Raw genomic sequence first — 27071 nt, forward strand, 5'->3', positions numbered from 1 at the left:
GAGAGGCCCGCGTATCGCAAAAAAAAAAAAAAAAAAAAAAAAAAAAAAAAAAAACATAGATTGTTGATTGTCTTCCCCTAAAGTTTTTGATTCAGTGGGTCACATGTGGCCTCAGAATCTGCACATCTAACAAGTTCCCAGGTGATGCTGATGCTGCTGATTTGGGGACCACACTTTGAGAACCACCAGCCTCGTCCATCTTTGGTCTTCTTCCCATCCTCCAAAGCATGATGGAATGAGCGAGGCTCTGCGGGAGACCTGGGTTCCAGTTCCAGCACTGTCACTGACTAAATATGTGACCCAGGGCAAGTCACTTCCTGTCTCTAAGCCCAAAGAGAGGCAGTGAGATACCCCCACTAGCAGCTCCTCCCCAGTCAGGACCACATCAACCTGGGTTCATCTCTGCAGCCCCAGATCCTTTGTACAATCTGTGCTTGAAGAGATGCTGGTGAATGAATTTGATTGCCTTCGAGCTTCCTTCCAGCTCAGGCCCTAAGATTCTGACCTCTTCTTTCCAAATCTGAACTTTTCCCTCTCCAGTTGGACCAGATATTTGGGATCTTTCTAGGACAAGAGGAGGGGAGGATGTTCTGGAATTCAGGGCAGATTGTTGAGGTGAGAGAGCCCTGGAACACCCGTGAGCTGGGGGAATCAGGCCCCAGACAGCAGATACCTTACTCTCAGAAACAGCTGAGCGTGTGTGTCCAGGCCTAGGAGCATGGGGATCAAGAGAGGCCTGCGGTTAGACTCAGCCCCCGCACCGGCACAGACTCCAGCAGGGGGCGCCAAAGAGAAGCGTAAGGCCAGTCCGGTCAGCGTCCAGGTGTGTCCAGTCGGGGGTGGGCGGGTGCACGTTAGGGGCGTGGACACCGCCAAGGCACACCCCGGCCGCACTTAAGGAGCTGAAGGTCCGTGCCAGGGAAGACGGAGGAAGAAAGCTCTGGCTGCTGTTGACCCACTTGGACCCACACCTAGACAAAACCCGCGCCAAACCCAGCCCCAGCTAGCTCTAGACTGCGCCATGCGGGGCCCCAGCGTGGCTCTGTGGCTCATCCTGGCTCTGCGCACTGGTGAGACCCCGCCGCCCGGCCCTGGGAGTAGGAGCTGGGCCGGGGGTCCTGGAGTTCTCCAGACACACACACATACACCCACCCAGGAGGGTCCCGCGGGCTGGAAAAAGTGTCCTGAACCTTCGTCTCCCAGGAAAGGCGGAAGGCTAGAAAGGCGCGAGGCGCGAAGAAGGACGGGGGAGGGAACGAGCACTGACCCGGGCAGACCAGGATGTCTGGAGGGCTTCTTGGAGGAAGGAGAGGCGCGGGCAGAGGCGTGGAGGGGAGAGCCCTGGAGTGTCGGGGTGGGGGGGAGGTCCGGAGGGTGAATGCTCTTGATGGGCGAGGAAGCCCAAGGAGGGTTTGGGAGCCAGAACGGCTCTACTTCTCCTGAGCCCCGTGGGGAGGGAGGCGGGAGAAGATTCGGAGGGGAGGAGGAGAGAGATACTGCCAGGAGAGGGCTCCAGGGCGCCCTGCATGGGTGGGGGGTGGGAGGCGCAGACCGGGACTCCTCGCGTCAGCACGGGCCGCTCCCAAGGCAGTCACGGTCCCGGACGCTGAGACGTGAGGCCGGAACTCCGGGAGAGGCCCGCGGGGATCGCGGGAGGAGGCTGCTGAAAGGATGGCTTCAAGCCAGCGCTCAGACCTCGCCAGTACAAAAAATGGACCTGCCACCCCGGTCCGGGTCCGGCAGTTGCTAGGCCTACCAGGGTGCAGCCTTGGAGCACTGGAGAGGGTGAGGGCACCTCCACATTCCAGGGGGCCACCTGGAGCCAGGGGAGGCGGAGGGGGCCAAGGGGAGGCTGTGGAAGAACCGGCAGTCTTGACACTTGGGGTGGGGATGGAAAGCACAGGCTCCCTTGAGAGGGTCCCTGGCGGGTGGAAATGGACCCAAAGCCTCAGGCTTCCCAGGAGCACAGGCATCCCTGGCAGGGCTGGCTGGGAGGGTGAGTGGTGGAGGAGCTCGGGTCTGCAAAGGCAGCAACCTCAGGGAGCTGGGCACCACGTCTGCTGGGCCCCCAGGATCCCCAGATCCCCAGATCCCCAGATCCTCAGGAGGAGGGGCCTAAGAGGCAGTCCACTGAGGACCTTGTGTCCTGGCTCTACAGAGGTTTACTTACAACGCAGAAGGTGGTTTCCTCATCTGCTTTCCCAGATGACAAAACAGGCTCAGAGAGGTCAAATAGGTTACCTGAAGTCACCAGCTGGAGGAGCAGGAACTTGAACCCAGCCTGCTGACTCCTCACCCTCCCCTTGTCAGGGGCCTGGCACTGTGCCCACAGAGGGTAGGTCTGCAGGGGGCATAATCACAGATGCTCCAAAGGGTGCAAGGCTCCTCAAGGGCAGCCACAACCACTTCCCAGTCTCAAGTCCCAGTTCATGAGGAGGGCCCAGGGACACCAGTGAGTGAGAAAACCCAGTCTAGCACCCTCCTGCTGGAGACACACAGACCCAAGAGGGCAGGAAACAGCCAGTGCTCCTTCCACCCACCAGGCTGTGCTCCAGGCCAGGGAGGGGCGGGCGGGGGAAGCCCAGCTGCTACCTAGGGAAACCCTCCCTGGCCTATGCAAAGGGCCCAGCTCTGAGCCGCGCTGGGCAAGTGCAGGGAGTGCATGGCCCACGCACAGCTTTGCCAGTGAGCCCGGCCCCCTCTTTGTGCCCCAGTAACCCACAGTGAGAGGGCAGGGCTGATGCACAGGACTGGCTATACGTGCTGATGGGACACAAGGGCTGGGGCTGCAGGAGCCGGGTCTCACTGTTCTTGCCTGCCGCACCCCCCGCCCCCAGCACTCGGAGGGATGGAGGTGCGATGGTGCACCATCTCAGACCCGGAGCAGCAGAAGTGCAGTGACATGAGCAAGGCCTTCCAGCAAGCCAGCATCCAGCCCTCCCTCCTGTGCATCCAGGGCACCTCGGCTGACCACTGCCTCCAGCTCATCACAGTGAGTCCTCTCCCTTCCGCTCTGCACAGACAGAGGGCTCTGACTCAGGAGGGAGCGCACAATAGCCTCATTCAGCGGGAAAGGCTCCGGAGTCCTCCCCACCGCCAGGGCCCGGTCGATAGGATCTCCTGAGTTTCCCCCACAACAAGGGCCAGCTTGTTTCCTGCCCAAGCGCTGGGAGGCCCAGGGAGGGCCCTGCTCAGGGCACCGGTGGGGAAAGGTGTCTGAGAGGCAGAGTGTCCCTGCACAGAGCCCCTCTACATGGGAGACATGACCTGCCCCACCCAGGGGAGCCCAGACAGCAGACCCCTCCATGGCCCATGGCAGTTACTCACTCCTCCTTGGAGTTTTCCAGAACTGGGCTTGTGTGTTTTCTGGGGCAGGAGGAACAGGGCCAGCAGTCCTGGGTGGGTGCATGGTGGGTGGGAGAGCTGTTCTGAGGGGCAGGAGATCTGCCAACTGGCACGGACTCAAGAGGCAGGACTTCAGTACAGGACAAGGTGTGGAGAGAAGCATCAGGGGCAAATACAAGGGGACCCGGGTTTTCATTCCAGCTTAGCCCCTGGTGCGTCCCCAGAGCTAATCCAGTCACAATCCATGTGGCCAAGGGCTTGGGCCAGGCTCCACCGAGAGGGTGGAAACCAATTATGCTGAAGTTATCATTTTACCCGTGGACCCCGTTTGTGTTTTAAAACAAAAAGGAAACAATTGAAGAGGATATTTGTAGGATTCAATCTGCATCTTAGAGAGGAGCAGAGGCAGGGGGTTGAGAAACAAGAAAGTGAGGGAGGCTCACTTTTCACTACTTTTCATTTTGTGCCATCTGATTTTTAACTATGCGTAGTCCTATAGCATTAATATTTTTTAAATAACATAATTATAAAAACAAGGTGAGCCCTTGGTCCTGGTCGGGGGAGACACCTAGGCCCTGGCAGGGAGGGGCCTGAGAGGCTGAGTCGAGACAGTGCTCCCAGGCCAGATGATGAGGACCACGTGGACCTCCAGGGCTTTTCAAGGGGCCCTGAGCAGGTGTCCCTGAGCTCCTGGCTGAGTGCCCCTGGGGCCAGGCTGCACTGACCCACCTGTTCCCAGCAGGCCGGGGAAGCTGACGCCATCACTCTGGATGGAGGAGCCATTTACGAGGCGGGGAAGGAGCACGGCCTGAAGCCCGTGGTGGGCGAGGTGTATGATCAAGGTCAGAGGGCCAAGTGGGAGGGGGCTGGAAGGAGAGAGGAGCTCACTCAGCAGTATGTCCTTGCTGGGCCCGGCCCGACCCTGCAGCCCCCAGCTGGTCAGTAGTCCTGTCCCCAGAGCCGGGGGTGCCAGAGACACGAAGGGCTGACCTGAGTTTGTTCTTCCCCATGGGGAGCCCAGCAGCCCCCTAACCGTCACCCACAAGCTCTTACTGAGGGGCTACCCCATGCCTGGAGTAGTGCGGGGCATGATTGCCAGGTGAACGAGGCATCAGTGATCCCCAGCTCCCCGCACTCTCCAGTACCCTCTGTCAGATGCAGTGTGGAGTGGGGATGGGGCCAGACAGGAAGTGGTGACTAGGAGCTGCAGAGCCCCATAGACCAAGAAGGAATCCCAGTTCTGCCCCTTCCTGTCATCTTGTGTGACCTTGAACAACTTCCACTTCCTTGACCATAAAACCAGGATAGTGGTCCCTGCTCTGTCACATGGATTAAATGAGCCAGTCTGTATGCACCTGACACATGGTGTGTGCTCAGAAATATGCATTTCTTTGCCCCAGCCCTGCACTCACACCAGACATGCCTCTGGCACAGCCTGCCCTTTGGAGACCCACCCCTCGCCTCTACCTGTCCAGTGCATAGCGTCTGCCACAGCCCAGCTCAGCTGTCACCTCCAAAGAGCTCCCCTGAGCCCTCCCACCCCTGCAGAGGGCCTCTCTTTCCTGCTTTCCAGAGCACTGACTCACTCCACAAGGTCCTTTCCCCTCTGTCTGTTTTTTTTGTCCTCACCACAGCGAGTCCCCTGAGGCAAGCCTGGTCTTCATCCTTGTATACCCCTGGTGCCTGGTACCCAGCACAGGGCCTCGCTTGGTCACCTGTTGAACTGATGACTGTCAGATGACACAGGACACAGTCCAACCCTGCAAACCAGCCAGGCTTTCCACTCAATGACCAGAAACAGCCCTGCCTCGTGGGCCCCAAACACAGCTCTTCCTTTTTAATTAATTCAGCACATTCATTGAGCAGCTACTACATGCCAGTCATGAGCACAGAGCAGTAAGCAAGAGAACCAATTCCTGCCCTCCAAGAGCAAGAGTCACATAGTAAATGAGCACCAAAAACTGCAGTCACAAATGTGCTGGGTGCTGTGAAGGAAGGAAAGGCCATGAGGGAGAAGATAAGGGCCGTGGAAGACCGGCTAAAATAGAGCAGAGAGGAGGGCTTGTCTGGAGAGGTGACATTAAAGTTGCACTCTGGGGCTTCCCTGGTGGCGCAGTGGTTGAGAGTCTGCCTGCCGATGCAGGGGACACGGGTTCGTGCCCCGGTCTGGGAAGATCCCACATGCCGCGGAGCGGCTGGGCCCGTGAGCCATGGCCACTGAGTCTGTGTGTCTGGAGCCTGTGCTCCGCAACGGGAGAGGCCATGACAGTGAGAGGCCCGTGTACCGCAAAAAAAGAAAAAAAAAAAGTTGCACTCTGAAAAGTGTCCCAAGTAGAAAAGAGCTTGGTGAGTTCAAGAAACTAGAAAGAGAGTGGGGAGTCAGAGGGTGGGACCAGACAGGCTGCTTAGGTTGACAGGGGCCAGGCTCAGGGGTGCAAGAAATAACACTGGCTTGGTTTTCTAGAACTCAGCTTCGTTATGATCATGGGCATCGGACCACCCCCGGGCAGTTGTGTACATGTCTGTGTGTGATGGATGCCCTCTGGTCATCAGTCCCATAGAGGAGTCATCCCTGTCTTGTCTGAATGGCCTCTTCCAGGCAACCTCTGGCCCAGGGGAATCTTTTGCAAGGCTGTAGACCCTCGCCCACCGACATGCACCCCATTCAGGTCTTGAGTCATTTGGGACCAAATCGTTCATGTCTCTCTCCTTCTCTGTGTGTGTGTGAGTGTCTGTGTGTCTGTCTCTCTCTATCTCTACCCCTGCGTCCCTGGCCCAGCGCTGAGAAATCACTTTTTCTAATCTGAGGGAAGTCCCTGCCCTGCTCCCAACCACTCTTCTTCCCATAATGTGATACCATCCCCTCACATCCTCTAAGTTCTCCTAAGGGGCTAGACTTCTGGAAGACGAAAGACTTGCAGGCTACTTCTGCTTTTGGTCTGGCTACAGAGCTCCCTTGATGTGTGCAAACGTAGACCCAGATGAGTGCCAGCTGGCTCGGGAAGGACAAGGGGAAAATTAATGAATGAATTAACATCTCAAGATAATAGCTAACGCAGAGGCTGGAGGGGGCGGGGTCTTGTGATACAACACGTGGATTGCACCCACTTGCTCTCTTGGTACTGGAATGCCATGCACGCACGCACGTGCACATCCACATACGTGCACACGTGCACACATGCATCCGTGCACACCCTCGCACCCTTCTCCCACAGCCTTCCCAGGCAGGGTTCCAGCCTCTTTCCCACCCTCACTCCTCTCCTCTCCCCTCCTCCTAGAGGTCGGTACCTCCTATTATGCCGTGGCTGTGGTGAAGAGAGGCTCCCACGTGACCATCAACACCCTGAAAGGCGTGACGTCCTGCCACACGGGCATCAACCGGACGGTGGGCTGGAACGTGCCCGTGGGCTACCTGGTGGAGAGTGGCCGCCTCTCGGTGATGGGCTGCGACGTGCTCAAAGGTGAGGGCTTGACCGCCAGCGGCTTCTCCCGCAGGGGCTCTGCATTTCCCCTCGTGGGACAGCCTCCCTCCAGGCTCAACTTCACTGCGCCTCCTTTAAGGGGCAGCACAGCCGCCTCCCCTGGGCCTCCCCAGACCCCTCGTCAACGGCATCACTCCCTCCTGTCCGCTGGCCGGCCTGCTGCTGCCCCCACTTAGATTTCTGCCTGGCTGGCTCCTCCAGGCACTCAACGCTCGCTCACTCCTCCCGGGGCCCCCAGTACAGCCAAGCACAGGCCCTGCAGGCCCACCCCACGGGAGGCGGCAAATCGCCCAGGAGCACCTCTCACCTGGTGTAGACATGGTCGCCATGGCCACAAATGTGTCCTTAGCTTTACAGGGTCAGAAGCCGTATTTTTTCAGGACCCAAGCAAGCTGCAGACTTGCGCCCACAAAGCTGACCAGTGGCTAATCAGAGACCCACCATTGACTCGCAGGTGGTGAGAATAGGGCCGTCCTGCAAACAGCACGTGCCCCGTGAAAGTAGAGCGAGGGCAGGAGGTGCTGAGGGGACCTGGCTGGGAGCCCAGAGCCCTGGTTCTGGTGACCTGGACAGAGGCCCATGCTTTGGGCCTCTTTTCCTGGTCACCCCCTGGCCACCCAGCTGTGTCAGTCTGAGGTGGCCCCTGACACATGACCACCTTCTCAAACTGCCCTCTTGGGACCACACCACCCCTTGAGGAGAGTTTCAGGCGTCCCCAAACCCCTCGTTCCTGAGTGTGCTGCTTCCTGGTTTGCTCCGCACATAGGCAAGCACCTGGTCTTTCAGAGCCCAGACTTTGCTGTGGGTACGTGTGAGTTGACACCCTGGCTCAGCATGACCTGCCCTCAGAAAGATTACTCTACACACTGAACTTCAGTTTCCTCACCTGTAAAATGGGGAAATTAACACTTACTCCATTGCTGTGGCGTTGGGAGGACTGGGGTAATCTCCACAACATCTTTGCAGAATGCACGGCACAGGGGCTGTGCTCACTGCAGGGACCTGCTGTTATTATGAGCTCAGCTTCCCTCCCTCCCGGTCACTGTGGTGCACACACACGTGATGCATACACACACGCACAAACCCACACACGCACATACACGTGTGCATACGTGCACGCGTACGTGGGCACACCCATCCATGCAGGCACAGACCCACACACTACACACACGCATGCTGCCCCCACCTGCACACACACATACACGTGGATGCTCTACCCCCGTACAGCACCGTGCACAAGGGCCTGGAAGCCATGTCCTCTCAGACGGCGCCCAGCTGTGGGAGGTTTACCAGTCATTTGGCACATTTATTAAATGTCCACTCCCCTGCGAGGATGCAGAAAGACCAAGAAAGGAACCTGCCCTGGAAGAGCTTGGTTTAGCCGAGCACAATGCAACTGGCTCACCCTACATGGCACTAGGGGGTCCTTGGGCACAGGATAAATATTTGCCAGGAGGGTGGACTCGGGGCCTGGGTGCTGGCAAGGGCCCCAGAATCCTGCAGATCCTGAATTTGTCCCCAGCCAGGCCTCCTTCTCTGCTGTTTCCCTCCCCTCCCCGTGTTTTGAGAAGTGTCGTCTATAAAATTAATTATACTCTTTTAAGTAATCATTTATTTCCCTACTTTCACTGACTACACATAACTCCTTCTGAAATGGAACCCTCAATGGGAACACTAACTGGCTGACAGTTGTCCTGTGTGGCCATCTGGGGGTAAACGTTTGACCCCCCTGAGCCATTTTTAAATAGTAGCCGTCACTCTCCGACACCCACACTTTTGTGGCCCCCGTCTGGGAACCACTGAGCAGATCCAGCGCTGCGGTTTTGCTCAGACGGAAGCCTGGGGAGTTGGGGAGCCCAGCCCTCCTGACTCCAACCCGAGTGGCCTGAGCACTCCCTGGAGGGTGGGGCAGGGTCTGATGCTGTGTGACTGACCCCTTCTGTCTCTTTCCCACAGCTGTCAGCGACTACTTTGGGGGCAGCTGCGTCCCCGGGGCAGGAGAGACCAGTTACTCAGAGTCCCTCTGTCGACTCTGCCGGGGCAACACCGCTGGGGAAGGGGTGTGTGACAAGAGCCCCCTGGAGAGATACTACGACTACAGCGGGGCCTTCCGGTGAGAGGGGCTGGGACGGGGCCACAAGCGCAGGGGAAAAACACCTCGGCCCAGGGAGGGCCCCTGGGAGAGTGGCGATGACAGCTGCCTCTCATCAAAGCCCCCTTTATATAGTCCATGTGCCTGGTTAGTTTAAAAACCTCAAACTGGTATATGCCAGGCGGGATTTGCTCATAAAATCAACATGTTTGGTATATTTAGAGAAGTAAGGGCTCAGAGAGAAGAAAATGGCCCAAACAGCCTTTGGCTGCTCCCAGGTCCCCGTTCTAGTGTCTGAGACCTGGAGGGAGGATGCTGGAGTGGGGGAGCATGGGGGGTGGACCCCCAAGGCTTGATGCTCAGGGCTGGCCTCTCTCTGCCCCTGTTCAGGTTGGCACTTTAGAGCAGCCCTCCATGGAGACAAGAGAGTCTCTAACTGCTTGTGGTGCACTTCCATCTGTCCACAAAGGAGGAAACACTCGATGGGGGCTGGCATGGGAGTCTCCCAGGTCCCTCTGACGGCCCTGGCCACAGTGTTTCCACCTGGAACCTGAGAGCCTGCTGCCCCAGGGTGTAATAAGGGAAATGCAGTTTGGGGCACAGAGAGAAAAACAGTTCTTGGTCCTCCAAGCCAGAGACTCTCACCCACCCCATCTCTCCTGGTGTCATCCCCCCAGTCCAGTCCCTGCTTGTTGGCTGGCTGTAGGGACCCAGGCAGCCCCTTTGCCTAGTAGGCCCTGACCTGCCTCCGTCACTGGGCAGTGACAGATAGGGGATCCACAAAATCCTTGTCCCTTCCACTCAGGGTTTTTGGTATGACCTCGGGAGTCATCTTCAACACATTCTGAGTGTTCAGGCTGCTGACCAAGCAGCTGCCTTATGGTCACCTGCTCCTGTCAGGCCCCAGGCTCAGCTGTACAGGATCTATACGGGTTATAAAGGGTCTCTCCCCACAGGAGCTACTTTCTCATCCCCACTTTACAGGCGATAGAGGCTAGGAGGGCTCCACAGCTTGCCAGAACCACACAGCCAACAAACTGGGGAACTGGAACCCAGGACAGCATGACTGTGAAACCCATGCCCTCCATGACCCCAACCCCACGCCCAGGCCAGGCCTCCCGAGGTGGAGGATGGCAGCTCATTGGTTCCACCCGCGCAGGTGCCTGGCAGAAGGGGCCGGGGACGTGGCCTTTGTGAAGCACAGCACGGTGCTGGAGAACACAGACGGTGAGTGGAGAGGCTGCCCCCAGCCGCGGATCTCAGGGCCCATAACCCTCCCTGACAGAAAGAAAGAGGTGGGGCTCACCGATGGAGCTCAGCTGCTCTGCGGGCAAGGGAACCGGCTGAGCTGCTCTGCCCCGCTCTGATACGTTTCTGGCCTAGGGTTCCGTTTCCGTGTGAAGATTCTGCTTTTGAAGAAAAAAAGTTTGCAAACCTCTGCACTAGCTGTCATCTACTGTCCCTTCCAGCCTTTGTTCCTTTTCCTGAAGAAGCCATCCCTTATCCCTGGACGAGGACTTGTTAAAAGATGGGTTGGTGTTAGATGTCGATCCATTATACCATTGTCATTTCAAAATTTTTAGATTTTGAAATAATTGAGCTTTAGAAAAGTTGCAAGAATAATTCAAAGAACCCGTATTTATTCTTTATCCAGATTCCAGCTTTGAGCATTTGCCACGTGGAACTGATCATCCTTTCTGTACGTGTGTGTCTTTCCGAACCACCTGAGAATATGTTTGCCCACATCACACCCTTTAATACTTTAGTACATGTCTCCTAAGAGCAAGGTGATGTGGACCTCACCACAGTGCAGTTACCAAATTCAGTTACCAAATGTAACATAGACACAATATTTAAGCTACAGTCCATGTTCCAGATTCACTAATTGTCCCATTTCTGTCCTTCGTAGCAATTTTTTCAGGCCAGGGCCTGATCTTTGATCACACATGGTATTTAGCTTTTAAGTTGCTTTAGTTTCCTTTAACTTTGAACAGTTTCTCAATCTTTGTTTTTAGTGACATTGACATTTTTGAAGAGTCAGGCCGGTTATTTTATAGAATGTAGCCTAATTTGGATTTGCCTAAGAATCTTCTAGTTTTTTTTTTTAATTGAGGTATAATTTACATAAGTAAAATGCACCCTTTTTGAAGTACTGTTCTATGAGTTTTGCCAAAAACATACTGTTGTACAACCACCACCACAATCAAGATAGTGACTGTGGCAGACCTTTCACGCCAAAAGTTCCTTCATACCCCTTTCTTGTCAATCCCTTCCAACCTCCTCCCTGATGCCCACCAGTCAGACTTTTGTCTCTACAGTTTTGCCTGTTCCATAATGTCTGATCATTGTCTTTTTTTCTTTTTGCGGTACGCGGGCCTCTCACTGCTGTGGCCTCTCCCGTTGCGGAGCACAGGCTCCGGACGCGCAGGCCCAGCGGCCATGGCTCACGGGCCCAGCCGCTCCGCGGCATGTGGGATCTTCCCGGACCGGGGCACGAACCCACGTCCCCTGCATCGGCAGGCGGACTCTCAACCACTGCGCCACCAGGGAAGCTCTGATCATTGTCTTTTTTAAAGAATCATTATCTCTTTTTTCTTTTTGTTAATCTTTCCTTTTAAATCAGAAGGTCCATCATGTAGTCTGGCATTCATGAAGGCAAACAACATGAACCAGATTTGAGAAAAAACTGATCTGAAAAAGGAGACCGGATTGTCTTCAGAGCAGGATGATCCTATGATGAGTCAAGCAAACGAGAATTTGGAAGATGGAGAAAGAATTAGGGGTGTATTGGGTTAAACCCATCTCTTTTAAAATGTTGAGGATAGTCTAAGGAAACCTAAGGAAGTAATTTTCTAAAGAGTTGTCTTCAGGCAAAAAGTTGGCAAGAGGAAAAGACTGGAATTGACATAAATGTTCAAAGTAGTGAAGTAATATGGTTTTAATTGTCCCTAGTGAAGAAAAACAGGAGCGGCAGATCAAAATACCTAAATGATGCCTTTGTCTGGAGGGAAGGCCAAATGATCCCTTGGAGCTCTATTGCAAAGGTTTTGCAGCAGTTTATAAATAGAGGAAAGTTGGGGAGTGGGGAGAGAATGACACTGAGTAATTGTTGAGAGTGCTATAAATTACCATGCAGTCATTAAAAATGACCTTTATGGACTTTTCCAAACTATTACTTTCTTGGTTTTCTGGTTTATTTTTAAATAGTGAATAGAGTGATCATGACCCCACAAATTTATCTTTTTCCCTCCTATTTTCTAGCAGAGGTTTATCCTACTCATTTTAAAATTTAAAAGTCATTAAAATATTGTTATGTAGGGCCATCTGTGGTATGTCTTATTGCATGAGTTACAATCCTTGAAATTCGTCTTCTTAATATTCCTATTTGGTGTTGATATTCGCTCTTATAAATGAGTTTTATGGAAAGCTTCCAGTAATGTGGAAAAATATTTTTAAATAAGTCGGATGCAAAATTGCCTATCATGTATGTCCTTAACCATATTTAAAATCGTTAGAAAATAGAATAGAAAAAAGGACATGGAGGAAAAATACCAAAGTATTAATAGCTGGAGTTGTGGCTGAAGCTTGGGAATTTACCCTCTTCTGTCTGGGCCACGGTTCTGGGAATTCTGTCGGGGTTTGTTTCCACCATGCCACACCCACCCCCCATCCCCTGCCCTCTGCTCAGGGCTAAATTTAGTGCCAGACGGCAGTGGTGAACTCCTGACACATTTCTCTCTCTCATCCTAAGCTTCTCTTACTTTCTTACTCTTTTTAACCTTTAATGAGCAGTTCTGTTTATATATATTGTGTTATTGTCAGAGATCTCAAATCCATTTTATTACTAGAAATTGGTGACAATAAAAAATGTAAGTAAATAGACACAGTCCACAGAGACACCTGGTTTTGTGTGGTGCAGCACCAAGCTCCTCTTCATTCTGAGTTCTGATCTCACCTCCTGGTGTGGTTCTGGGTTCTCACTTCTTGGTGTGGTTCTGGTTCTCACCTCCCGTAAGGGTTTCTTTTCACTGTGGGTCTGTGGCCATGAAACCCTTAAGCTCTCCCCAGGCTCCCTCTCAAGGGTCCTCCCTGATGTCCCCACCAAGCCCCACCTGGGACAGGAGTTGGCTCACCACAGAATTCCCATCTTCCCAGGGAAAACCCTGCCCTCCTGGGGCCAGACGCTGCTGTCACAGGACTTCGAGCTGCTGTGCCGGGATGGCAGCCGGGCTGATGTCACCGAATGGAGGCGATGCCACCTGGCTCGGGTGCCTGCGCATGCCGTGGTGGTCCGGGCCGACACAGATGGGGGTCTCATCTTCCGGCTGCTCAACGAAGGCCAGGTGAGTTCAGGGCACCCCACACAGTTTCTTAGGGCGATGCTGGACCTTCTCATCTCTCACCGGGGTTGGAGCTCAGAGCCATCCTGGGGCTGGGCCAGCCAGACTCGGAGGGCCAGGACCCCGAGGCCCTGCCCTGGGACAGACCCCAGCTGGGGAGCCAGACCTCTGGGGCGTTCAACCTCAGGCCAACTCAGAGTGAAGAAGGGACCAACTGGGCCAGCTGGCAGCGAGGAGGGCTGGCCAGAGTGGGGAGACCAGGGGGCTCAGGCACCCCTCAGAGGAAAGCTCCTGGTATTTGTGGCTCTTAAAACCAAGATCAGAACATATGAGCAAATAACAAAATGACAAAACCGATAAATGTCACAGTATACCATTAATTAAGTGTGGTGATAATGTTTTGCTGAGACCGCTGCTTACAGGAGCAGCAAGCTTCTGCCCGTGGGCCTCACCAGCTTTAGTTAGTCTCGTTCATCCATATCACCGATGCTCAGCCCCACTGCTTGTGCTGAGTACCATCGCACACCTGGGCCACGCGCCACGTGTTCAACCGGCTGAGTATGAGAAGGCAGAATGCACCGGGGGGAGCACAGGGCAAGGAGGGAGGTGGCGCCCCCCCGGTCCTCAGAGTGGGCGCCTGGCCTGAGAGCCCAGGAAGAAGGAAGTGGTGGCTGAACTGGGAGGAGAGGATTCGCCCCCGCAGCTGCTCACCAGCCCACACCCCGACCCCTTGACACACAGCGCCTGTTCAGCCATGAGGGCAGCAGCTTCCAGATGTTCAGCTCTGAGGCCTACGGCCAGAAGAACCTGATGTTCAAAGACACCACCTCCGAGCTGGTGCCCATCGCCACGCAGACCTATGAGGCGTGGCTGGGCCGCGAGTACCTACATGCCATGAAGGGTCTCCTCTGTGACCCCAACCGTAAAGTCCAGCTGTCTCTTCTCTGCCGGCCCCTCGCCTGACCGCAGGCGTGGCCAGGCCTTCTGGAGAGGTGGCCAAAGGAGGACACTCACCCCAGAAGTTGTGTGTGTCTCTTGGCCTCGATGGGAACCTGTGGCTTCCACCTTCCTGCCTCTGGGGGTAGGGAAGAAGACTCTGGAGTCGCATGGCCTGCTGTACCCTGGAAACCCCACCTGCTCCAGGGGGTGGGATCCAGACCCAAGGGTCTCCTTGCCCCTCCATACAGAATGTGTCAAGTCCTGTCATTCTCCCACCACTGTGCCTCACTCCCCCTCACCACGTGGCCACGGCCCTGGCTCTGGCACTGTCTCTCTCCTAGACCCTTAAAGTAGTCTACAAATGGCTTTTGCATCTATCCCCCGCCCCCGCGTATCCACCACCTACAGCCAGGGAGATGGTATGCCAGGCCTGAGCTGTATACACGACAGCCATGATCTGCCTCAAGCATCCTCACAGCCCCTTGAAAGAGGTTCGCTGGTCCCCTTTCTGGGTAAGGAAACAGGATTAGATGGTGAAATAACTTACCCCTTGTAGCTAACCAGGGGAAGAGCCAGAATTTCCCTTGGGTCTGACTCCAGGCTCCTCCTGCTGGGGGCCAGCCCCGAGGCAGGCCAGCGTGACCACACGCCCACACTCACACAGGGCTGCCCCACTACCTGCGCTGGTGTGTGCTGTCCACGCCCGAGATCCAGAAGTGTGGAGACATGGCTGTGGCCTTCAGCCGGCAGAGGCTCAAGCCGGAGATCCAGTGTGTGTCTGCCGAGTCCTCCCAGCACTGCATGGAACGGATCCAGGTGGGAGCCGTGTAGAGAGGGGCAGAGCGGGCCAGGTGGGTGGGCAGGGGAGAGCGGTCGCGCCGTGGGAGGGGCGGCCCGGCCCCCCCTGGCGGACACCGGCGCGCCCCCGCGGGGAACGCCCCCTCGCGGGAGAGCCCCCCGCGGGGGTGGGCGCCGGGAGGGGGGAGAGCGCGGCGACGGGTCTGGCTCCCTCGGCCCCGGGATTCGGCGAGCCCTGCTGCCGGGGGGCTGTAACACTCGGGGAGGTTGGGCCGGGCGGTCCTTCCCGGCTCTCCCTCTGTCCACCTGGTCTGGAGGACACAGGGCAGCCTGGGAGGAGAAGAAAAGTCTCCTGTGACAACGCCACAGAGAAGGGGGAAGAGGAAGTGGCCGCAGGAAACAGCCACCCCACCTGGGGGGTGGGGCAGAGGGGGGCTCCCCCCGCAGTGAGCAAGGTGGGCAGGGGCAGAAGGGGCATGAGACTGGCTCAGCTTGGCACTTCACGACCCTGTGGCCTTGGGCAAGCCCCTTCCACTTTCTGAGTCTCAGTTTCCCCCTGTGCACAATACGGGGTGGCCTTGGCTCTTCATTTATTAAACTGCAACCCAGAAATACATTTTCCATCAATCACAGTCTAGTACACAAAAACTGTTCTTTCAGATATAAACATTGTAAAACTATGTATCCCCTATAGAGAGATATGAAGCCAAACAGTACTTACCTTTACTAAATACAATGTGCACTGATAGTCTCTGGCTAGTCTATCCTAGTCCCCATTAATTGACTAAGCCTTCGTTAATATGCCTGCCGCCTGTAGTTAAAAGCACAGGCTGTCTCTGAAAGCCATTCAGCTCTGTCCTGCTTCGCTTCTCTGACTGGAGACTGAGACCAGGAGTGGGAGACGCGCCCAAGGCCCTGCAGTCAGGGATGAAGTCTACAGGGCTCTCCTCCACCCCGGGTTCCTGGACTCACTTCCTCCTGTTTTCAAGAGCTACTAGGTGGGGCCTGATGGTGAGGAGCCCTTTCAAGGTGGTCCCCGAGTGCAGGCCAAGTCACAGCCCCTCAGGTGCGTCCACCCTGCCCCAGCCAGGCAGCACATGGCTTGAGAAGAGGCGAGTGGGCAGGAAAGGACAGGGGCCCCGGGATCGTGACAGTAACAGTCTCATAAGCACGCACTTCCTATGTACCTCGCACTGTGCTAAGCCTTCATGCGGGTGAGGGAGGGGAGCCCAACGGGAATCAAGGAAGGGGGACTTAGCGGTGGGGACTCTTTTCCTAATCCCGGGCAGGCTGTTCTGTAGAGGAGCGGCTGTTCCAGGGGCACCAGAGCAGGGAGACATGCAGGGAGATGCAGCTGTCTCCAGGCACAGTCCTTCTCTCCACCTGAGCTCACAGAGGGCCAAGGGGCCGCACAGGGGCCTGTGGGGAGAGGAGTAGATTTGGGGGGGGGGGTCCCTGAGAACCCCAGCCAAAGGCTCAGAGATCCTCAGTTCTAACTTCTAAGGTTCTCAGAGGTGATGTCCAGTGTAGCTCTAACACCCATTTCCTGCCTGACTGCAGTGATGCCGGCAAGGAAGGGTCAGCTGGCCCAGCCCCTGAGATGTGGGTTAAGGTCTGGATTCCTCCCCGGCACCACACCATTGTGGAGAAGGTCTGGGTGGGAGCAAAAGGGGTTCCCCATAGAGGCACCCTCCAGGCTCAAAACGTCAATGCCACTGCCCGTTATTCCATCGTCATAACCTCATGCCTCTAGCCCTGAACAGCGTCGGGCACCTTCCCGGGCTACAGGTGCCCCCTCTGTCCCCGGGCCCCAGCTTCTTCCCTTGGGGTATGGCTTGATTACCAGTTAACCTCTTGGCAGGGTCTGAGGAGCCACCTGTCCGGAGACTTCAGAATGGACAGGTGGGGTGGGGTGCAGATGACCTGGAGGGCCCTAGAGGTTTCCGAGTGAGGAAGGTCCTGGGCCCCTCCTGCTGGCTTCTGAGGCAGGGCTGTATCCCTCAACCCTGAAGCCTCCTCCCACAGACCCTGAGACTCCGTCTTTTCAGACCTGGCTCATTCATCCATTCACATACGCATTTGAGATATATGTATTGTATTCGTGCTGTGTGCCAGCCCTTGGCCAGGTGCTGGGGGTGCAGTACGGCGCTGCAGGTGTCTGAGGCTGGCAAGCCGTGGGGAGACCCGCACCGAGCATGAGAGCAGCCATTGTGCTAGGTTCTGCTCAGAACAGGGCCTGGCAACGGGAGACCCTCAGAAAACACTTGCTGAAAGATTGAAAGACACCCATGACTGGGAATGCTGGTGGTGGTTTGTTTCAGGCCTCTGGTCCTCCAAGCACCTCTCTTGCCTGCCCATCTTCACAAGGAGAGGAAGGGGCAGATAGGGCAAGATGGGATTCCCAGGGGAAGAGAGCCTGAGGCCAAAGTCCCCGAGAGACCCAGCCTTGGCACCTCTGTCAGATCCCGACACCCAGAGCTGTCCTGGGGCCCACTCTAGCCTGGCCACTCTTTCTGTCCCCCTGCAGGCTGGGCAAATCGACGCTGTGACCCTGAAGGGCCAGGACATTTACACAGCAGGGAAGATATATGGCCTGGTTCCAGCAGCTGGGGAGCACTATGCCCGTGAGTGCCGGCGCCAGCCACCTGGCCTCGGCTGGGAGCTGGTTGATATTTTTATATTTATAAAAACGACTCATCAGAGCCTTTCTCCCCGGGCCAGCTGCTGTCTATCACAGGCAAGCCACTCTGGCCCCGGGCACTGGAAGTCTGGCAGGCTTTGGAGAACTTTCTGTAAAGGGTCAGAGAGTAAACACTTCAGGCTCTGCAGGCCACACACAGTCTGCTGCTGCTTGTTCCTCTTCTCCTTCTTTTTTCTTTTTAACAACCCTTTAAAAATACAAAAAATTTTTTAACTTGTAACTCAGGCTATACAAAAACAGGCTGAGTAATTTGCCAAGCCCTGAACTAGAAAGCCTCCTTGGCCTCTTCCGTCCAGACGGCGTGGCTCACGGAAGGTGGCCCTGGGACCCTCCTTCCTGTCGGCTCATGAACACCTTCTCAGTGGCCTGGGACAGGGCCCAGGTGCTCTGTGCTGAGGTCTAGTGACCTCAGGTGTCCTCCACTTGGACATGAAAACTCTCTCATCTTAGCGAAAGCGCTTCTGCAGCCTCAGCTATGCCCCCACCTTTCTCCCAGGAGGTGAGAAAATACCACCTGAGTGTAAGGAAAGAAACAAATTCCTCTGGGTGAGGACTGTTGGAGGGTGCACAGAATGCTGAAAAGTGGAGCCCCACGGGCTGCTTCTCAGCATTGAGGGGACACGCAGGGGTCCCGCTGCTGGATGTGCTCCCTGAACACCCACCCGGCCCTTGGCCTGGGCACTCCTGAGCCCAGGTAGCCAGGGCCTAATACCAGCGGGTAGAGGCGTATGGGGCCAAGACCACTGCTCTGAGGTCAGGAGCAGCAAGAGGGAACGGGTTTGAGGGAAGAAGCGCCCCGTCAGGATCCAGCCCTGACTCTTGCTCAGCTGAGGCCACTAAGCATTAGGTGAGGGGCCTCACTGGTGTCCCCTCCCCCAGCGGAGGACAGGAGCAACTCGTACTTCGTGGTGGCCGTGGTGAAGCGGAACAGCTCCTATGCCTTCACCCTGGACGAGCTGCGGGGCAAGCGCTCCTGCCACCCAGGCTTCGGCAGCCCTGCAGGCTGGGACATCCCCGTGGGCACCCTTGTGCAGAAGGGCTTCATCCGGCCCAGGGACTGCGACATCCTCACAGGTACCATCCTCTATAGGCACACAGGTGTGCAAGCTCTTCTCTGGGGTTGGCTGGCGTCAGGGCCAGCTCTGAGGGCTGGGGTCCTCTCCCAGAAGGACCCCGCAGAAGGTAGCCCCAGAGAGATGTCCTCTTCCTCCTTGACATGCCCCCTTGCTCTTGGGAAGGTTGGGGAATATTCTTGGCTACACTTGAGACAGTCAGTGGTGTCTGGTTCTGTTGAAGGTGCCAGTGCCCCTACCCACTTACTCACTCAAGAGTGGAATAGTTCCAATGGGCATGGGGAGCAGGGCGAGTGCATTGGCCCTGGGCCTGGCTGTACCACCGTCCAGTCATGGGCTGTCCCCCTGGGCATCTGGGGGACCTTGTTGGAAAGTGGCCAGCCATCTGTATAAGTGCTGAAGAAGACACGTTCACCAGGCACCCACCATATGCCATACGCAGGGCCCTCCCTGGGTGGTAAATCATGCACATTCCTGGTGAGGGAAAGGCAGGAGGAAGCTGGCTGCACACACACCTCTGTCCTGGCTGGCACCTCGGGGGAAAAAAACACATTTTTTTTCTAACCACCCACACAAGCACATGTAAGGTGTTAGAACTGGCTGTTCCCACTCCTAGACAGCTGGGCGGTTGCTCTGACTGGAACAGAAGAGTTTATGAGGTAGCGAGTTCCCCGTCCCTGAGGGAGTTCAAGGGAAGGCTGGGCGGCCACTTACCAGGGGTTGTCACTGGGGGTTCCTGTATCTAGACGATGTCGGCAATGCCCCCGTCCCTGTGATCCTCACAGGAGGAGACACGCCACTCTGAGCTGGGTGGGCACTGGAGCAGATGGGTGGCCTTGAGCCATGGGGTGGGCCAGTGGGCAGATCTGTGCGGGGAGCAGCCCACCCATCTCCCCACTGGCCGCCCTTTCTGCTGCCGGCCCCTCAGCACAGCCCTTCCCCTCTGCCCCAGCGGTGAGTGAGTTCTTCAGTGCCAGCTGTGTGCCCGTGAACAACCCCAAGAACTACCCGTCCTCGCTGTGCGCACTCTGCGTGGGAGATGAGCAAGGCCACAACAAGTGTGTGGGAAACAGCCAGGAGAGGTACTACGGCTACAGTGGCGCCTTCAGGTACCTGGCAGGCCGGGAGGGGTGTGGGGAGGTGGTCCTGGGGCCAGGCACAGGGGTGGGACCTGCTGCCGACACCTGTCTTGGCTTCTTGCATGGCAGATGCCTGGTTGAGAATGCAGGGGACGTTGCCTTCGTTAAGCACACGACTGTCTTCGACAACACGAATGGTATGTGATGGTGCTGGGACATGGCAGGGCCAGATTCTGGCGGGGCTGTTCCCCATCTCCAGCAGAATCCAGGCGCTAGATGGTGCTGGGACTGTGGGCCAAGTGGCAGCCAGGAAAGACTGAGTCTAGAAGGCTCTGCCCCTTGGGGATCCCAGGAGTGGTAAGAACAGACCTCAGACCACGTATCCAAATGCACAGATCACGTGACAGTCTTTATTTGTCTGGAATCTAAATCCCCATTCCACTGAAATGGTAGAAACTCAATCAATTTGGAGAGAACCCCTTCTGGGGTGTTTATGTGGCACCCAGGTGTGTGGGTAGAGGTGGCAGGGGCCTCTCTCCCCAGGGTTATCAGTTCACATCAGCATCTGGTGTTTGGTCCTGAGCAGGTCAATGCCACACGCAGGGAAATCCCTCTGCAGCCCCCAAGCCGTGTGAGGCAGGGCACACCCCCCATTCACATCATACAGGTGGTTTTTTTCTCTGGAGTCACCTTCCTGGGCTCCACCTGGGAAGAAGAGCCCAAGAACTCCTCCAGGACCCCTAAGCACCCACCTGAGGTCCTATCGGGGTGCAGGCCCTTGACCGTGCATCACTCCCCTGCCCCATCCTGTTCTCCCTCCTCAGGGAATCTATCCATTTTGAAGACTGAAAGCTGTTTCCATTCAACACTTTATTGTTTGCATTTTCTATATACCCTGCCTACACCCCAGGCTTTGAAACCCCAAACACTGGAGGTTAAGTCTTCTCCACTCTGTCCTAACACATCTCTTCCCAGGAACTCAGGGCAGAAAGACAGAAGGCCCGAAGGGGAGGAGGACACGGGCGAAGGGAAAGCAAGACACGCAGGGAAAAAACAGTATTTCAAAACTCAGATCCCACCCTGCCTATGAAAGTCACTAAACTGTAGACCAGTTGCCCCAACAGAGCTGGAAGCGTTTCAGGCCCTGTTGCCATACCCCCACTCCCCTGCCAACCTCCCACCAAGAACACTGGGGATCATCCCCGAGAAGGAGGGAACTGCGTGCTCCTGCAGGAGCTGTGAACGCTGCCTGGTCCCAGCCTGTGCCCTCTGTGGTCCTGGGCTGAGGGCCGGGGAGGAGGCGGGGCCCTTGCAAGGTTCACCTGCAGTGAGGCGACCGCCTCCCAGGGCCACTCAAATTCTTTTATCTCTGCTCGTGAGCCCACCTGGAGTTCCTCCTGCAAATACAGGAAGACATAAAAATAATGTGATTCCTAAGAGTAGTGTTTGTCAGGAAGCCTTCGGACCAACCACCTGCATCAGAATTACTGGGTTGCTAGTTTAAAATGCAGATTCCTGGTACCCATTGTAGACCTACCTGATGAGATTCTTTGCAAAGGAGGGGCCTTTGAAACTGCATCTTACAGATCCATACTTGATATTATACCTCTTCTGGCTTGAGAACTTCAGCTCTTAGGGGAGGAGCCCATCCCACCCTGAGACCTGTAACACACAGATGGAGTTATTTGCCGGGGAGTGATTAAGAGCCTCAGTTTCTCCACCTGTAAAATGGGTATGATCATACAGTGCAGAGTTACATAGTGCATACTTCCTATTCCCTACGAATAACCTTATTAGCCCAGCTGGGTTCCCTCACCCTGGTAATAGAGCAGAACAACTGAAGAATGGAGAGGGCTGGGGAGCTGGCCAGGTATCACCGCCCCTCCCCAGCCAAGGATTTGGGGATCCCTGAGGAGAGCAGCCTCTCTCTATTCCTCTCCCTGCCTCTGCTCCATCCCCTCAGGCCACAATTCTGAGCCCTGGGCTGCTGAGCTCATGTCGGAGGACTACGAGCTGCTGTGTCCCAATGGCGCCCGGGCCGAGGTGACCCAGTTCGCAGCCTGCAACCTGGCACAGATACCGTCCCATGCTGTCATGGTCCGGCCAGACACCAACATCTTCACTGTGTATGGACTGCTGGACAAGGCCCAGGTGAGCCAGGGCAGGGGCTGCCTCACTGGGACGAGGGTGACAGAGGGGAGCCAAGCCCCTGGGTCACCCAGTCTACCTGGAGCAGACTTCAGGAGAAACTGAGGAAGCCTGAGGGGAATTCTGTGATTTTCACTTAGCCGAAGCCATCCCTCCAACCACTGTGCCCTCTGTCACCTACATCATTAATTTTCCCTTCTCCGCCGGACCACTTTCACCAACATACAAACCTGCTGTTATTTCTACCATCTCGTAAAAACAAATGAACCCTCTTTTGGCCTCACATCCCCTTGTAGCCGTAATCCCACTCCCTTTTACAGCAAAACTCCTTCAAAGAGCCATCTCTACTCTGGAGTCATCAGTTCCTCCTCTCCTGATCTCTCTTAAGGATGGAGACTACCCTGGAGAGGCCCCACCAGGGCCCTGAAACTGCCTTGGTCAAGGTCGCAGTGACCCATGTTGCTGAATAGAGCGGCTGTTTCTCAGTCTACCTCTCCCTGACCTCTCAGCAGCATTGGCTGCAGCTCCCTCTTCCTGAAGTTCACCTCCTTCCTGGACGCAGTTCCCCCACTTGGTTCCCAGGGCCCCACGCTTGCCTGGCTCTCCTCCTACCTCTCTGGCCTCTCCTTCCCGTCTCCTTTGCTGGTTCTTCCTCATTTCCCTGGCTGGTAACCACCGGAGTGCCCCAGGGTTCAATCCTAAGCCCTCTTCTCTGTCGGCACCTGCACCCATATTGATCTCGTCCAGCCACAGGTCGTTAACTACAGTCTGTATACTGATGACTCCTAAGTGTACATCCGCAGCCCTGCTTCAGTCCCACCCTTTAATCTCAAACTTGCATCTTTAACAACTACCCACTTGACATTTCAATTTCTAACAGGCATCTTGAGCTGAACAAATCAAAGTTGGACTCCCCTTTTTCCCTCCATCTTCCCCACTTCAGTGAATAGCAGTTTCAGCCTTTCCATTTCCTCAGGGGTCAGCTCAGACTCCTGTCTTCCTCTCACACTCTACTTCCAGTGCATCAGCAAATCCTACTGGCCTAAAAACAAATACCTAAAACACACCTAAAATTTGAACCCAGGCTGTCTGACAGCAGCGCCCCTGGTTCCCAACCTCCCCCTCTACTCACCCCCGACCTGACATAGACTGAAACTGACCTCCTTTCCCTTCCCCCATAAGCACCACAGACTCGCAGAGCCCGCTGGCTCTCCAGGCCAGTTCGTAACCTTTGAAATGATATTTGCTCTCATCTTCCCCACAGAGTCCCTCTGTCCCAGGAGTTCTTATCTCTGGGTCCCTGGGCTTCCGCACGGGTCCCCAGACCCTCTGAAGTGATGTGGAAGAGCCCTGTGTAGATGTGCCCTTCTCTGGGGAGAAGGCCGAGAACTTTCATCATATCCTCACGAGGATCCTTGAGTCCCCCCAGAAAGATCAATAACCACCTTACTCTTTCTCTCCCCCTTGATTGGTATTTAAAAGCTGACATAAGCATTCGTCCATGTTCTCCTGACGTCCTGCATGTATTCATAATTTCTCACATCCCTTCTGGCCTCTTTAGTGACTCTCTCAGGGAGGGAGCCATAGCACACCTCACCCCGAGGACCCTCAGCAAGGGAAGACAACAGCTGCTGCAAGAATCTCTTGGGTGCTAGGAGGGTGGGTTAGTAAAGGATATTCAACTCACCTAGTACCTTCTTAGAGCTAGTGACAGAGCAAAAGGCTCTCTTATGAAATCATTTGGGTTTGGGGAAAAGGACACCCATAAGATAGAGTGAGGAAGCCTGGTAGAAGAGGTTGAGGAGCAGGTTTAGCAAACCCCTCGGTAATCTCAACTACATCATCTCTCATTTCTGGGTCCTTCTGCCTGTAAGGCTCAGGCTTCAGTTCTGTATCCAAGAGCTGGTTTGGTGTGATGTTTCTGAATGGCTGTCTTACTGTGGTGGCTATGGTCATCTCTTCCTCCAAATCTGCTTTGGTAACAGAGGTCAATGAGTTGGCAAGCTTATGATTTCAAAACAGAGTCTTGGCATCTGACTTTTCTTGCTGCTTGGTGTATAAAGCGGTTAGTGGCAAGTGATACCCGGGTGACCCTTTGTGAGCCCAGATGCAAAGCAGGTCCGCTGTGTGCTTCCAGGACCTGTTTGGAGATGACCACAATAAGAATGGGTTCAAAATGTTCGACTCCTCCAACTATCATGGCCAAGACCTGCTTTTCAAGGATGCCACCCTCCGGGCAGTACCTGTGGGAGAGAAAACTACTTACCATGACTGGCTAGGCCCCGACTACATGGCAGCTCTGGAAGGGATGCTGTCTCAGCAGTGCTCAGACACAGGTAGGGCGGGACAGGCGGGTTCACACCCCACAGAGGAAGAGTGGGCATACTCCCCGGGCATCTTTCTAAGCCTTTCACCCAAAACCTTGAGTGAACTGAAGGGCCCTCTGGGTCTTTGCAGACGATCAAGGTGAAGTGTCCTGGGAGGGTCTGAAACACTGGCTGTGGAACCCAGACAGACCTGGATAATGATTATAAATGCTAAAAATAGTCACCCAGAGAGGATTCAGGCAACTGCATAAATATACATGTAGTATAATTGTGAAAGAAATGAATATGTAAAGAAACCAGGGGAAAGAAAAATTGTAATAGGGTAGCCAGAGGGAGCCCGAGGTGAGTTTAGTGCTGAAAAGTATTCTGCATCTAGTCCTGCACATGAGTGCCAGCGGGCCACAAACAGGGCTCTCGGCACTCGGAGGCCTTAACCGCCTGTGTTTAATCCCTCAGCGCTCGTGGCCTCCAGGGTCTCCCCACTCCTGCTGCTGCTCCCGCCGGCCCTCACGGCCAGCCTCCTCCAGCCCTGCCTCTGAAGCCGCTCTGGGCAAGCCTCGCCCTCCCTTGGAATGGAAGCCTATTCAGAAATCTCCCTAAGTAAGGCTGTTCTCCTCAGTAAATCCAGTTAACACAGCTCAGGGGGAAACGTGTGCAGGGAGAGGAAGCGTGAGAAACCACAGAGCTCCCCAGGGCTGCGATTCCAACACTGAAGCTTCTGTGATCGCTCCAGAGCGGGATAAAGAGGGGCGTTACAGCAAAGTCCCCCAGCTGGACTGAGCAGGTCTCCCCCTCCTGCTGGAACCCAGCCGCTGCCTCCCCGGTGCCGCCTGTCCCTCCGCTACCTGAGGCGGTGCGCTGGCCCACCTCCCAGTCACGTCCCACCCACAGGCTGGTACAGCCGCTGCCCTGCAGATCTGCAGGCTCCCACCACACGGATCCTCGCCAGCCTTGGCTTTGGAAGAGACCGGTTGCCAGGGAAACAGGCTGAACCCGAGCTTCCCACACGGCCCTCTCTGCTGGAGCTTGCCCTGCTGAGCCGCCCAGGGGGCCTGCTGAGATGACAGGCCTGCCGGCCCCTCCCTGACAGTTCCCACCTCCCCCTCTGGAGAAGGGACACCACAGCCAGCACCTCCCGTCAGCCCCCACTCCGTCTGTCCTCTGGACTCCCCATGCCAGCCTCCCCCCCACCCCGCCCCCAAGGATGCTGTGTCTGTTCACCAAGGCATCACCAGATGAGGTTGGAGCCAGACCCCCCCCCACCCCCGAGGAGTCGGAGCTGCTGGGCACACGCAGCCCTTTGTCCTTGTCTTCTGCGGCTCGGGGGCGTGGCCCAGACCACCGGACCCGTGACTGTGCTGGGCTGGGGAGGGCAGGAAGGCCAGGGCTGGGCCCTAGGGGTGAAACCCTCAAGGGGTCCTAGGACGAAGTGCTTCTCAGAACTTTTACTAGGTTGGGGCTTGATGCAGGGTTGGGGGTCTAAATACCTGTCTGTGGTAAGGACAGCAGGCCTCAGAACCAGACATGCTCTGTGTGCCCTGTCCTTTGGTGACTCAGCTGCACCCGGCTCTGTCCTGGGGCTAAGCCCAGTCAGCAGGAATCCCCTCTCCTGTGTTTGCTCCCCTTAGGCGGCATCTCAGATTATCCCCTCCTACCCCAGCGTGATGTCCACTGCTCTGGAGCTACTCCTGTATCTCTAGCAGCGGTAGTTTCCTCCAGACTGAAGGGTTCAGCCTCTAGGGTGGCCCAGTAATCTCCAGGCCCTGGAGCAGCAGGAGGCCCTCTGAAGGGCCAGGAAGGGGAAGATGCCATTCTCTTTGTCAGAGGAGCTACAGGCCAGGTGAGGTGCTGAGAGGAGCTCCGGCTCCTCAGCTGTGAGCCCAGGGTCTCCTCGCCCAGCCGTGCACTGACTGGGCCCAAGGGCCACTCACTCCAAAGGAAGGGTCCCTCCTTCCCATCCCCTTCGAGTCAGTGGAAAGTGTCTGGAGCGGGTCTCCATGATCGTCACAGTTGTCTGAGGAGCAAAAAAGTTTCCAGAACTGCCAGCTCTTACTCTGAACTCTGCTCCCTGAAAAAAGTAAGAAGCAAGAGAAGAAACAGGAGCGAGCCACCCTCGTCAGCAGACGGGGAGCCGCGTGGGCCTGGAGCTATTTGCATCTCAGTCTGCGGGGGCTCTGGGGATGCTGATGACAGGTTGGGCTCCCAGCACTTCGCCGCCACCCGTGGGCGCTGGGATGAATCCCTTCCGCCCTCAGCAGGGAGCGAGGCCGCCGGCAGTGTCCCGGCCGTGGTCACACGGTCCTGAGGAGTCCTGGCCCCCGCCCCACTGTGAGAAGCCAGGAGGACCTGGCTTTGGCTACCCAGTGTGTACCCTCTTCACTGGAGGAGCAAGTGATTCTTCTCTGACCTGATGATTGTTTGATTTTTTTTTTTTTAAGGGAGATCTGTGCAGTGAGAAGTATATTTCTGTGTGGCCGCCCTGGGCCAGGGTGATGCCAGGGTGTAACCCTGTACTGTGAGGCTGCCGAGGGTGTGACCTGTGGGTGGCTGATTTTCAGGTGACAGCAGGGGGCCCGCCGCTGGGTTAATGCTAATGAAAGCTGTTGGTTTGTTTTTTAAATAAAGCCAAACAGCCCTGCACCTGCGGAGACTCGGATTCTGATAGAAACCAGCTGCTCACGATTAGTTTTTTCCTCTTAGGTGGTCAGAGGCCTACGTGCCCCAGGCCATCCCCCCATCACCCTGAA

At 55.8% G+C, this 27071-nt stretch overlaps 1 protein-coding gene across 1 annotated transcript; it reads left to right on the forward strand.

Moving 5' to 3' along the window:
- Positions 1 to 928: 928 nt before the first annotated feature.
- Positions 929 to 25168, forward strand: MELTF (melanotransferrin). The gene is made up of 16 exons (XM_032629282.1): positions 929 to 1070; positions 2838 to 2992; positions 4088 to 4187; positions 6624 to 6806; positions 8784 to 8940; positions 10079 to 10146; positions 13075 to 13262; positions 14001 to 14181; positions 14863 to 15014; positions 17524 to 17620; positions 18577 to 18771; positions 19723 to 19879; positions 19979 to 20046; positions 21813 to 22000; positions 24135 to 24333; positions 24781 to 25168. The coding sequence occupies exons 1-16, from the start codon at positions 1022 to 1024 to the stop codon at positions 24861 to 24863; spliced, it is 2220 nt and encodes a 739-aa protein (XP_032485173.1). The 5' UTR covers positions 929 to 1021; the 3' UTR covers positions 24864 to 25168.
- The last annotated feature ends 1903 nt before the right edge of the window (positions 25169 to 27071 follow it).

Source organism: Phocoena sinus, chromosome 4 (assembly GCF_008692025.1).
Source record: "Phocoena sinus isolate mPhoSin1 chromosome 4, mPhoSin1.pri, whole genome shotgun sequence".
In the NCBI taxonomy this organism is placed as follows: domain Eukaryota; kingdom Metazoa; phylum Chordata; class Mammalia; order Artiodactyla; family Phocoenidae; genus Phocoena; species Phocoena sinus.